Genomic DNA, 13,249 nt, shown 5'->3' on the forward strand with positions numbered 1-13,249 from the left:
ACCAACCACTATGCGAACTCCACGGAAGCTGTCAACTTGTGCTTGCAGATGGACAGACGATGTGATCCAGTGAATGTTGCGAAGTTTCCCTCATCGTCCAATCGGAAATCAGGGGAGGCGGGCCTACAGGCCATCAGCGCTACCGCGGAGGAGGTGTTCCTGGTGGCCATCTTGGATGCACGGAGTGATTGTTTGGCAAGTAGAGATATTGAAACATAGAGAAATACCTTTAAAGGCAGGACCATTCATATCGGAGTAAGAGGTGCAATAAAGAAAATAGAAGAGCCCGTGACAAGTCAGGTAAAAATACCACTTCCCGAAGGAACAGCGGTGAATACACGCGCTTGTAAATTCCCTGTTCCTAGTCAGTATGGACCCTAGCCAGGCAGCCAGCCGGTCGCCTTTTATTGGCTGGGATAGCGGGCTATGAAACACTACATAAGAGTGAAATATTTCGTGTTCATTAATCTTATAGAAGAACAGACCAGTATTCTTATTTCATGGCATGAATTCATAGATAATGATTCTTTAATGATTTGGGCATCTGTCATCACTTAGCCAGTTGCTCCACGCGTTATATGACATAAACAATTGTTTTGTATTTGAAGATTGTTCACGTATTTTGGCTAAATATGCGATGTTTTAGTAATACCGGTATGTCAGGTAGCTAGCAAGAGAACTTTGCAGGGGACTTTAGTCACATTGTTTCTGACTGTTCAACACTTTTAGCATGCAGTGTGGGGTGTATGTGAAATACTCACTTACCCTGAAGCCTGTATCTATTTAATTTGGGATTTTAGATCCCATTGTTAGAAAAACGCAGATTAGAGCGGCGTCCCTGTTTGAATCGTCGCCAGACAAGTAAAAGCCAAAATGCAGTGCCCCTCGTTCAGCAGATGCTCCGATATCGCTCAGTCTTCAGACCTTGTGGAGTATAGGTATCAGGACATTCCAGTAGCCTATGAAGTGGAATTCCCAATCCCGGTTTGGGATGGGAATAACCTATTGAGGCTATGCTCTGACATTCCAGTTAAAATCTCCGTCGACCAGTTAATTAACTGGTACAGTTGTTGGTGGTTATTCACATTAAGAAACTCTTCTCCTCTCCAGTTGATTATTACAGATCCTAATTATACAACATATATAAACATGAACCTATTACTGGTTTAAATGAAATGTGGCATTTGTAAATATGACAAGAAGATCAGAATATCATCTATAGACTTGGCGGTGGTTGGAATTTTGTTTGTGACAGTCTGTGAGTAGTTGACCCTCAGAAATGAGCCAAAACAATCAGGAACTGTGTTTGTTGCACTGAGGGTGCCCATACACACACCATGGATACCAGCAGCTATGTATGTGGTATGTCTTTTGGGACATGCTAGCCAACACTTGACATGCCCTCTCAACATGATGCGTCGTTCAAATATTAGCACAGAGTACTGAAAGGGACTAAATTCTAGTGTTCTGTTTAAAAATATGACAAACATGATCAGAGCAGGGACAGTTCTATGTTTTCACCTTTTCATCTCCTCGGTCATATTTTATGAGAATGTAATGCTGAGGTGAAAAATTGTGCATTAGCAATGTCATGCAACCAAGCAAACCTCTCAGGAATGTCAACACTTTTCCCCTAGACGTGAGAGAAGGCATGAAGACAGCATCTTAGTCCAGAAGCCATGGCGGACAAGAGAAAACTTCAAGGTGGGTTTTCCGTGATCTAAATAGTCTACTGCTTATAACAGGGGGATGTGAGGCATAAAACCCTTACACCTTTCTCATACCCTCCCTCATAGGCCTATCCTGTATTAACACCCTTGGGGGGACTAAAGCCTAAAAGACAGCTCTGTGGACATTATGTGTTATGTTGTTCATACATTGTTCATTCAGGCACATTTTCACGTCAGGTACCATACAGCTCTCACAAGAGTGGGCTCTGATTGCAAGGTGATGCGCAGTCAACTGCTACTTTCAGTAACCACTTGCCATCTCTCTCCTCTCATGTCTTTGCCTCCTCTTCTGTTTGTCTTTTTGTCTCCCAGGTGAAATAGATCGATGTCTGAAAAAAGTAGCGGAAGGAGTAGAACAGTTTGAAGACATCTGGCAGAAGGTAATAGCTTTGGGGGTAAAGTATGAACTTTTTTATTTAATGAAAAACAAAAACACTTTCCTATAGTTTAAAACATGGCAAGGAAGGGGATATAATTGATAGAGGTACACGTAAAACAAGAATTTGTTGGGAATAAGTGCCCAACCAATCATGGCACCCCTTAGACACATGAGAACCTAGAAAACATGGGATGTGGGAGGAGGACAATTTTTTTTTGGGGGGGGGGGCTCAATTGATTTAATCTTACAAAGCAATCAAAACAAAGTTTTTTCGTAAATGATTGTTATGGTTGCTGTATTTACGAAAACAGTTCTTTACACTAGGTTTTTTAAAGCAGACAGTTAAAGTGTGAAATGTTCTGCTTATTTTGTGGACCACTGAAAGGTGGTGGTTAAATTTAAAAATGAAGCTGAAGTGGACTGCATTGCAGTTATGTGGGCGTCACTTTTGTTGTGACATTACTCTGCATTTATGCAAATTTCTCATCCACGGATTTAAGGAGATACTTCATCTAACCTGCTTTTTTCACCTTCCTGAAAATTACATTTAGAGATGGAGTGTTTTACCAGGACAGTGACAGCTTACTCATATTTAAAGTAAAACTTGTCAAAATTTCTTTAGGGTCAGGTATTTTTTGCATTTCATTGAATCAGGCATCTTTTTGGACATAAATACTCTATTTATCAAGTGTACTTAATCCAATTTTAGGCTTTATGAGCAAACAGGTTGATTAAATGAGCCTGAAGTGCTTGTAGCAGTCAGTGTGGGATGTTCATTATTGGTCAAGAGTTAGATGTAGTAGTGCGTGGTCTTGTCAGTGCACTAACTCTTTCTCTCCCATAAACCATCCCCCCCAGCTTCATAATGCAGCTAATGCCAATCAGAAAGAGAAATATGAAGCTGACCTCAAGAAGGAAATCAAGAAGTTACAGGTGAGAGACGTGGATTTATGGATCTGTCTGTTTCACACCTTCAGACATGTTTCAGACCTCAGTGAACCTGTTCTAATCTTCCTCCTGTGTCAAATGAACACTTCTCGTGTCTTGTAAGTTCATACAGGTCAGTGAACTCCAAGGTTTATGATCGTTTGGGTTGCCATGAAAACCAACAGCTACCCAAACTGTGTGTGTGTGTGTGTGTGTGTGTGTGTGTGTGTGTGTGTGTGTGTGTGTGTGTGTGTGTGTGTGTGTGTGTGTGTGTGTGTGTGTGTGTGTGTGTGTGTGTGAGTGAGTGACCAGCGTGCTTGACTGCACAGGGCGTGTTTCCACAGGATGGAATTGAACAACCACCTCTCTTATCATTTCTCTCTCTCTCTCAATTTCCTTTTTCTCTTTTGTCCTGATTTTGCAGAGGCTCCGTGACCAGATCAAAACCTGGGTGGCCTCCAACGAGATCAAAGATAAACGGCAGCTCGTGGAGAACCGCAAGCTCATTGAAACGGTAAACACTCTCTCTCCCTCTCTCTCTATCTCTCTCTCTCTCTTTCTCTTTCTCTCTGGCTGTACTGGGAATCACTAGTGGTGATTATACCTGTTCCTAAAAGTTTTCGCCATTCATTTTCTAATGTTGAGCATAAGTGACAGTGAGCATCTCCTCTGTAAAACATAGAGATGGTGTGAAAATTAACTTGCATCAGTGAATACCGGTGTGGCTGTTTGAATAATTAAACAGCATCCATGTGATCTTTACTCTTACTGGTTGTGTATTCTCATTAGCAAATGGAGCGCTTTAAAATTGTGGAGCGGGAGACGAAGACAAAGGCGTACTCCAAAGAAGGCTTAGGTCTGGCGCTGAAAGTGGACCCTGCCCAGAAGGAGAAGGAGGAAGTGGGCCAGTGGCTTACGGTGAGCGAACGGATCAATCCTCACTGATTTATAGTGATTCAAACAAAGACAAAGGGCATAACTGGGACTTGAAAAAATAACAGTATTATAGTGTACCCATTCACTTAGATTTACTCATGAGTTGCACAGGGTCTGTGCAGGGTAAAGTGCTGTCTAATGATGATGTGCGCTGATAAATGATGTCCCTCCTCCACCTTTGTTTTCCTCTCTTCGGTTCTTCAGAACACGATAGACACTCTAAATATGCAAGTGGACCAGTTCGAGAGCGAGGTGGAGTCGCTCTCTGTCCAGACACGCAAGAAGAAAGGAGACAAAGAGGTAGACTCACACCAGCACTTTAGCTTCTTTCTCCCTCTTCTTTCCTTTTTTTCATGTCTGTCCTGTCATGCCTTGTGAAGCAGGATGCTACAGTTAAGTTATTTTCAGTTCCTGGGTTGCTGTTAGGGCTAAACTTTAAAATGGCTGTCTAAGGCTTAGCACACTGCATTCATTGTACTTTTCATTAGAATGTTTGTGCCAGTGAGATGTGACCATAGACATAGGAATTATTGGACCGACAAAACCTGTGATGTCAAGGGTCCCAGCGAGTTTGCAGTGTTTTGTCTTGTCTCAGGCATCTACTACTACTAGCCAAGGTGCCAAAAGTAAAAACATACAGAGTTTTGTAAACAAGTTTGCTCATGACAGAAATGTTTAATGAACATCTTTTAATTGTCTTGGACGCCAAGCTAAACCTAGTCCACTGACCGCAGGCTAACATCGAAATCAGTAAACTGCTACCACGTCACGTGACTTCACAATTAGATCCATTTGGCTGGCGTGTTGACTGACAAGGACTTTGTCTACACAGAATCCCAGAAACTAGTATACCGGTAGTCGTTTATTTAAATAAAATACTAGACCAAACATTATAGATTATGATCATTTATGAATTATGCTGCAATACCGGACTAACTACTCACTCACACATGATCGATGACTGATGGCAGTCAAACATTCTGTAAGAGCTTACGCAAGAGTTAGGTACTCCCTTTCACTTACATGGGGCAAACACTTCCTTGTCCCACCTTGGGCCGCCCAGTGGGACAACATCCTGGTTTCGAAATTATTGTAAATGAATGGCGACATCACAATCGTGGCCAATCCAGGACTTCTATGCCTATGGATGTGACTTATCCTCTACCAGGGATAAGCGTTTGTGTTTGCTGCACCCAGCTGTGAGTGCATCTAAACTCAATCAGTGACAGAGTATCTAGAATCTAGGGAGATCTTGCAATAAAATGGCACAATAAGTATGCTCATACAATAAGTATGCTCTAACAAGCTGACATTATAATGGTATATTTTATGTGTATTATGTGTCATTATTATTCAGTTATGTTACTGATGTAAGCCACAGCAACTGTCTGCGTAGTGAGAACTGTGCAGTGAGATGGCAATAATTGCACAAGTATGGACTCCCTTTTTAATGGAAAGGTCTTGATTCATAACTACAGAGATGTGTTGCTGGAATTAATCATGAAACACCAGAAAAATATTTATTATTTAGGGTGTTTCATCACCTATGTCTATCCTTTTCCCCCTCCATATGCCATTCTGTATCTGTCTGCCTCTCTGCCTCACGTTTGGTTTCCCTCTTGGTTAGAAACAGGACCGGATAGACGAACTGAAGAGGATGATCGAGAGGCATCGTTACCACATCCTCATGGTGGAGACCATCCTGCGCATGCTGGACAACGATTCCATACAGGTGGACTCCATCCGCAAGATCAAGGACGATGTGGAGTACTACCTGGACTCCTGCCAGGACCCCGACTTTGAGGAGAACGAGTTCCTCTATGATGACTTGGACCTGGAGGAGATCCGTAAGTGTGTGTGTGTGTGTGTGTGTGTGTGTGTGTGTGTGTGTGTGTGTGTGTGTGTGTGTGTGTGTGTGTGTGTGTGTGTGTGTGTGTGTACACATCTAGATGGTTGACTTTGCTTTGTATTTGAAAACATTTTATTATTATCTGTGCCCTTTCATCCCTCTCTCCCTCCCTCCCATCTGTTGCTCTCTTTCTCCTTCTTACCCTCCACATCCCTTTCTCTCTGTCTGTCACTTCCACTACTATCTCTCCCTTTCTCACTCGTTGTGTCTGCTCACCCTCCACCCCATCTCTCTATCTATCTGTTTGTCTCTCTGTCTTTGTCGTTATCCACTTCTGTCTTCTCCTCTCGTCCCTGTATGTCCCTCCACAGCCGCGGCTCTGGCTGCCACCTCTCCCCCAGGCAACTCCACCATGGAGGATGAGATGTTCCAGCAGCACTCCAGCAGCACCCCCACCACCTCCACCTGCTCCTCGCCCACGCCTCCGTCACCCGCCACCTGCTTAACGGTGGGCACCTGTGTGTGTGTGTGTCATTCTGTGTGCGTGCATTTGTGTGCAACCTTGGTTGGAACTGTGGTTCTTTTATTCATTGTATGATTCTGTGTATGTGTGAACGGAAACGATGAATGCAGTGAATTATTCATGTTGATAGAAGAGAAATTAGCCTCTGCCCCTTCAGAAAACCCCTGAATACCCCTAATGTTAAAAGCCCTGAAAGGTAAACATCACAAATAATTCATACCATGACCGGTAATGAAGGTGAAATGAAAATGAAATTTAACCAAATGAAATTTCTTTGTGTGAGGAAGTTGCAGTAAGTTGTACGTTGTAAGACTTTAATTTAGCCGTAGAGGCCTGGCAGTGGTCAGAGCGCTTAGGACATACTGCTTTGTTTGGAATCGGGGGTGAGGCAGGTTTTAGAGCAGAGAAGAAGAGTCGATGAGTGTAAGAGTGCTTTGGATTCCGCTGGAGAAGTAAAGCGCTTCAGTTCCGAACTCGTTTTTCTCCGTGAAATTATTGCCTACACCACGTGATAACCCCTTCTGAGGATTTCAAGTTTTACACCAGCTCTTGTATGCACTTTGAGAAAACAGACTGTCGTGATCAAATAAACGGATGGATTTCTCAAGAATGTCTCAAACATCGAGTCTGTTATCCAATAAACAGGGCTATTACACTAATGTGGCTAAACATATTGATGCTGTTAAAAAATAGATACAAGCAAATAAGACTAATTCAATTTGTATTCAGTTGGGCTTACTAATAATGACCAGGTTTCACAGAATCTACAAAAAAACAGGCGCTATATGTAAACACAATGAGAACATTTCTCATTCACCATTCGTGAATCAAACCGAGCATAAAGTAAAGCTATAATGTGTGTGCACTAATGCGCGTGCGTGTATGTGAATATGATTGGTGGGGGGAGGGGGGGATCAGATGTGAATCGATCTGTGTGTGTGAGTGAATGAGAGTGTTAATTATGACTGTACTATGCCCCGTGATTGTGTGTACACCATGAGTAAGAGCATGTGCCTTTCATTTCGATGGCCAGTGTTTTAGTGAGTTTTGTCTTGTGTCGTTTCCATTAGGAGATCTCTGAGGACGAGAAGAAGCGAGGGCGATCCACGGACAGCGAGGTCAGTCAGGTAAGCCTTCGCCTCCAGACAGCCGTTTCCCGCCAGCTCTCAACCAGTCAGCGATGACACCACACTGAGTCTTCCCGTCTGTCCCTGAGTTCCCTCCCTGAAAGAGCACCAATTTATTCTGATGTTTCACTTAAAACGTTCCTTTGAATATTACATCAAATGTTCTGTCACTTTAATGATGGCCCACGTATCTGATCGTAACAAAAGTACTCTTTTTTTTTTTTTTTTTCTCTAATTGGGAAAAGAAAGCTACCAAGACTGAGCGGTACACAGTCAGGACAATAGGACATTGTTGTCAAAAAACATGATGTATATACATTTTGGTTCCTTAAGTTCACTCTTCCTGGTCTGTTTTTCAATTCTGGTAATTTTCAGTCACCAGTGAAGAATGGGAACCCTTCACTGTCCTCCTCCTCCTCCTCTTCCTCATCCTCGTCCTCATCTTCGTCGTCGTCTGCGTCCTTGGGGTCCTCCTCGTCCTCCTCCTCGATGATCTCCATGGCAACCGCTGCTGCTTGCGCTGGCAGCAGCGTAGTTTCCGGGAGTGTCCAGGCGGGAGTCATCCCCACCTCCGGCAGCTACAGTTCGGCCACACAGGGGCACGGGCAATTACAGCAGGCCAAGATCTCCGCCGCCATCTCCATACCGACCTCTGCTGCCAACACCTCCAGTCCCGCCAGCGGCCTGCTACCCCGCCCCCCTTCATCTGGCTCCCCCCCTCCCACCAGAAGCATCTCTCAGACCCCGCCCATGGCCCCAAACTTGGGCGGGTTGGCAGGGCCGGGGGCGGGCTCCATTACAGGAAGTGGCCAACTCGGCTTTTCTGGGTTGCCGATGTCCCTGAGCAGCATGGCGGGGCTGCTAGGTGGCTCAGGTTCCGCCCCCACCCCCTACGCCCAGGCGGTCGCCCCCAGTGCCATCGTGAACAACCTTAACGCAAACCCTAACGAGAGTCCCTTGGGGGGTCCCTTGGGAGGGAGCGTGTTCGGGACCACCGTGACCAGCACGTCCACAGGCCTGCTGGGCGCCGCTCCCACCTCCCTCAGCCTCGGCTTCAGCCTGGCGCCGGGCTCCACAGGCCCTCAGGGGCCCTCCCTGGTGGCCCCCACCCCGCTGGCGGGAGGAGCGGCCCCAGGAGGGATCTCAGGAAGCACAGTGGCGCTTGCTAGGCCCCCAAGTGTCCAAAAGCAGAACGGCAGCACAAGTGAGTCACTGGCACACATACGGTTTCTCACCCTCTATTACTGTTTTGAAGAACAAAAATGCATAAACACATAAATACCCTTCTGAGTTTGTGTGCAGAGGAATAGGTAAACAGTGCTGGACTGTTTAGACACAGAGATGGGAATGTTTGGCTGTACAATTAGTATATATATTATTATATAAGTGCAAATAACATGACATTCAGAATAACCTATGATGGAACAATTGGTTATATTCCAGAGTCAAATTAGATAAACATATGGCATAGACGCAAGAATTTGAATATTGTTATTGCATTTGATTTATGAGATGAAAGAGCAGATGATCAAACCAGTGAATTTCTTCGTTTTCACACAGGTTACAGTGCTGTAGTAGCTGAAAGCACATCAGATGCCGCCCTTAATATTGTCATCCAATCACAAAACAGCCAGTCAACGTCCTTGGGCTCCTCAACCACTCAGCCGTAAGTATCAGCTCAGAAATGAGCATGAGACCAGAAGTTCAGTGCCGTTACTTAAATGTCAGACCGATACCGTTTACATGGGCCATTAGTTTCACAGAGCTATTGTCCTCTCTAGATATGTTCTGAAATGTATTTTTTTTTTTCAACTTGTGTTCTGGGTAATGTAGTGTTGCATCTCTTGTGTATCTAACAGTAAGGATACAGGGTCCATCCTGTTCCGACCCAGCAGCCCCTCCCCCTCTTACAGCGAGCCCAAACCAGCAGGGAGCAGCCTTCTCAATGGCCCCCACTCTTACACACAGGCCACGGATGGCATTAAGGTGCACACACGCATGCACACCTCAGAGTGTCAACATAAACCTCCTCCACTTACTGTAATGGTTTATGTTATGTGTCTTTGTTTTAATGCACATTGTTAAACGTGGTCCAGAAATTAATTGAATTGTGCACTCAGGTAACATTACAGCACTCACTAATATACTCGCAGAGATGGCCTTGAGACAACGTTATGGTTCTCAGGCGCACGCACGCACACACAGAGCACCTTACAGTCACGCACGCACTCACTCACTCACTCACTCACATACTCACTCAGACACGCACGCACTCACTCAAGACACACACGCACGCACACACTCACATACTCACTCACTCACTCAGACACGCACGCACTCACTCACTCAGGCAGGCACTCACTCACTCAGACACGCACGCACTCACTCACTCACACAACCACTCACATCACTCTGTGTTTTGTCCTCACAGGAACCTCTAAGTTCTCTGAAGTGCATGGCAGAAAGGGCAGCTTTGGGCTCTGGCCTGGAAGGAGAGATCGCTAGCCTGCACCTCGGTGGGGGTACGTTTTCTCTCGAACAAATCTAAAGTGTCCTCACTCTATCATGCTTGCACACACATTCTCAAATTCTCTTTTTGTCATGTCCGGGTTCTTTCCCATCTCAGACATGTTCCCCAGCTCTACAGCGCCCCCTGGTGCTCCCACAGCCCCACAGCTGTCACTCTCCGAGACGACCATCCCTCCCTCGCTGGGCGTGTGCCCGCTGGGCCCGGTACCCCTGTCCAAAGACCAGGTCTACCAGCAGGCCATGCAGGAGTCGGCCTGGGCGCATATGCCACACCCGTCTGACTCCGAGAGGATCAGGTGCCTAAAAGAGGGGCTTCTCCTGGGGTTTGTTTCCTATGCCATGGTCTGAATGGAATGGGAGTCGTGTGTCAATTCAATACAATGTTATTTGTTTAAAGCACAATTAACAATTGACATTGTTTGTTTGTGTGTGTGTGTGTGTGTGTGTGTGTGTGTGTGTGTGGGTGGGTGTTTGTGTGAAGTTTCTCAGTTTAAAATAGTGTCTGTGAGGGATCTGGATGGTGGTCCTGGTGTCCCTTGGGACTCCTCTGTTTGGTTTTGTTGTCCCAGGGATGAATATGTGGGTTGATGGTTCATAGAAATGCCCACTAATTCCGTCAACAAAGCACAGCGCTACTAAATGAACACAAAAAGAACACAAGCACTTAATTTTCATGAATCGTATAAATGACAAATGATTCTTACTGTAACAGTGGTCTGCCAACACTATGTAAAGAATAATACATTTTATGTAAAACATCGATAACTTGTGATCAACCTATGATCAACCAGTTCCATCCAGTAATAGATTTTACCTTCAAATTTGACTAGAATATAATAGGGGAGTGCTGTAATGAGTGTTTGTCTCTGTCTCGGTGTCTGTTCTCCATCTCAGGCAGTACCTCATGAGAAACCCCTGCCCCACGCTGCCGTTCCATCACCAGATGCCCCCGCCCCACTCTGACACGGTGGAGTTCTACCAGAGACTCTCCACCGAAACCCTCTTCTTCATCTTCTACTACTTAGAGGTTTGTGGTTTTACAGTGACGAGTCTGTGTGTGTTGTGTGCATTCAGAATTGAAATGTGAATTTCCCTGACCCTGAGGATGGCTTTTTAAAAATTTTAAAACGATACACGTGTGGGTACATGTGTGCAGGGCACAAAATCCCAGTATTTGGCAGCCAAGGCCCTGAAGAAACAGTCCTGGAGGTTCCACACCAAGTACATGATGTGGTTCCAGCGCCACGAGGAACCGAAGACCATCACTGACGAGTTCGAGCAGGTGAGTCTAGACCATAGACAGTAAGAGGAGTGGACGGAGCCACTCTGTAGGTTTTGAATGCAGAGCAGTAAGCCAGATCAGATGCTACTTCCTGTTGAGCTTCTCGCTGACTGTTTGGTTGGCTACATGTTGTCCTACATAAATGGTAATCTAACTCTGTTTAATTAGCCCACCTTCAAGACTCACTTGGCAAACTCCAACATAGAGGCAAACACAATCCAACAAAATGTCACTGCCGAATAGGTTTTTCAGATTTCCTGAGAGATTGTTATCCAAATGGTTTCTTTTGTCCTCTGCAACTGAAAGTAATTTATAGCATAGTTGGAGAAAAACATTTTTGATGTGCCCATGAAAGGCCAATGCTAGTTGGTTGCTAGTTGGTCTCACACTGAATTACCCACTTGGTACACACCTCATATTTACTTAAACTTTACCCATTTCACAGACTTAAAATGCAAGTAAGGTACCGTACACAAAGTACAATTATTTAGTGTGTATGCTCCCTACCAATTGAGTTGTCAGAGAACAGAAGTACAGTATTTTACTTTCTTTGTTTTCTATTAAGTCTTCTGGTTGCCCGCACCTGGTCATAATTTTTCTGCAGTGTCTCCACTCTTTGATCTCTTTCTCTCAACGTTCCAATGTCATTGTGTCTTGTCTTGCAGGGCACGTATATTTATTTTGACTATGAAAAATGGGGCCAGAGGAAGAAGGAAGGGTTCACATTTGAATACAGATACCTGGAAGACCGAGACCTGCAGTGACGAAGAGAGTGACAGAGAGAGAGAGAGAAAGTGGAATACTGGCAACATTCCTGGACAGAGTTCCACACGCACTGGGAGGTGGGGTTAGATGTGGAGTAGGAAGCTGCCTTCGAGGCTCTTCCCCTTTGCCATTAAGCCCCACCTATTAAATGTTTCGCCTAACATCGATTTGCAGCCCTGCCTCTTCCTGTCCAGTCAAGCAAAATGATTGGTACACAGCCTTTAACATCGTGGCCTTTATTGGTTGAAGACACACACACACACACACACACACACACACACACACACACACACAAACCGCCCCTCCCAAGTCACGTATTCAAGAGCAAATAAGAACCAAAGACAATGGGTCCAATATTCTCTCCAGAGCTGCAGCTCCAACAGATACTCCAACACACACACACACACACACAGACACACAGACAGACAGACAGACAGACAGACAGACAGACAGACAGACAGACAGACAGACAGACAGACAGACAGACAGACAGACAGACAGACAGACAGACAGACAGACAGACAGACAGACAGACAGACAGACAGACAGACAGACAGACAGACAGACAGACAGACAGACAGACAGACAGACAGACAGACAGACAGACAGACAGACAGACAGACAGACAACACACTAAAGTTCTACCAGCATACACACTAACTGACAGCATACAACTGATCACTGAGCAAAGAACACCAGCTCCAGTACACACCTTACTGTGCTGTACTGCACTGTACCTCACCTGCACACACTCACACCTACCAGAGACTCAGAGGTGAACGCTCATGCTGGGTGCTCTCTCTGACTCCCCCTCTTGGTCCGACTCATTGAAGGGGACTTCAGGTGGAACTCAAACAGGTGTTGGTAGAGCAGAGAGTGTAGTGGGTGGAGTGTAGTGGCACTGAGGACTGTGGGGAGAGTCTTGTCCCCGCCTAAGTGGTGGGAACAGGGCCAACTCCATAGATTCCATGAGTGGCAGCTAAAGGAGAGACAATAAATGAGACCATTTTGATTACTTCAGTTCCAGTTAATTCTGGTTACACTTTTAGTTGTCCCCAGACTAAATCAGCACTCGTATGCATTTTTTGAACTGAATATAGACTCCCAAATTTCAGTATTTCTCTTCTGCCATAAACGGCCTCTGACAGGGACCACTGAGTGCTGGAGCAGCAACACAGCATCAACTCTACGGGACAAAACGT

At 45.2% G+C, this 13,249-nt stretch overlaps 1 protein-coding gene across 4 annotated transcripts; it reads left to right on the forward strand.

The window, feature by feature from the left end:
- Positions 1-54: 54 nt before the first annotated feature.
- Positions 55-12,489, forward strand: cnot3b (CCR4-NOT transcription complex, subunit 3b). 4 transcript variants are annotated; one of them, XM_031585732.2, is made up of 18 exons: positions 55-300; positions 1,638-1,704; positions 2,043-2,125; positions 2,968-3,042; positions 3,461-3,550; positions 3,826-3,954; positions 4,177-4,272; positions 5,600-5,819; positions 6,193-6,329; positions 7,415-7,471; positions 7,847-8,675; positions 9,032-9,137; positions 9,331-9,457; positions 9,903-9,993; positions 10,098-10,296; positions 10,895-11,027; positions 11,157-11,282; positions 11,948-12,489. In XM_031585732.2, the coding sequence occupies exons 2-18, from the start codon at positions 1,680-1,682 to the stop codon at positions 12,044-12,046; spliced, it is 2,622 nt and encodes an 873-aa protein (XP_031441592.1). In that variant the 5' UTR covers positions 55-300; positions 1,638-1,679; the 3' UTR covers positions 12,047-12,489. The 4 variants fall into 4 exon arrangements, with proteins under 4 accessions (XP_031441592.1, XP_031441595.1, XP_031441593.1 ...); XM_031585735.2 differs by having other exon boundaries at positions 2,043-2,110; XM_031585733.2 differs by having other exon boundaries at positions 55-195.
- Positions 12,490-13,249: the final 760 nt, after the last annotated feature.

Source organism: Clupea harengus, chromosome 19 (assembly GCF_900700415.2).
Source record: "Clupea harengus chromosome 19, Ch_v2.0.2, whole genome shotgun sequence".
NCBI lineage: Eukaryota > Metazoa > Chordata > Actinopteri > Clupeiformes > Clupeidae > Clupea > Clupea harengus.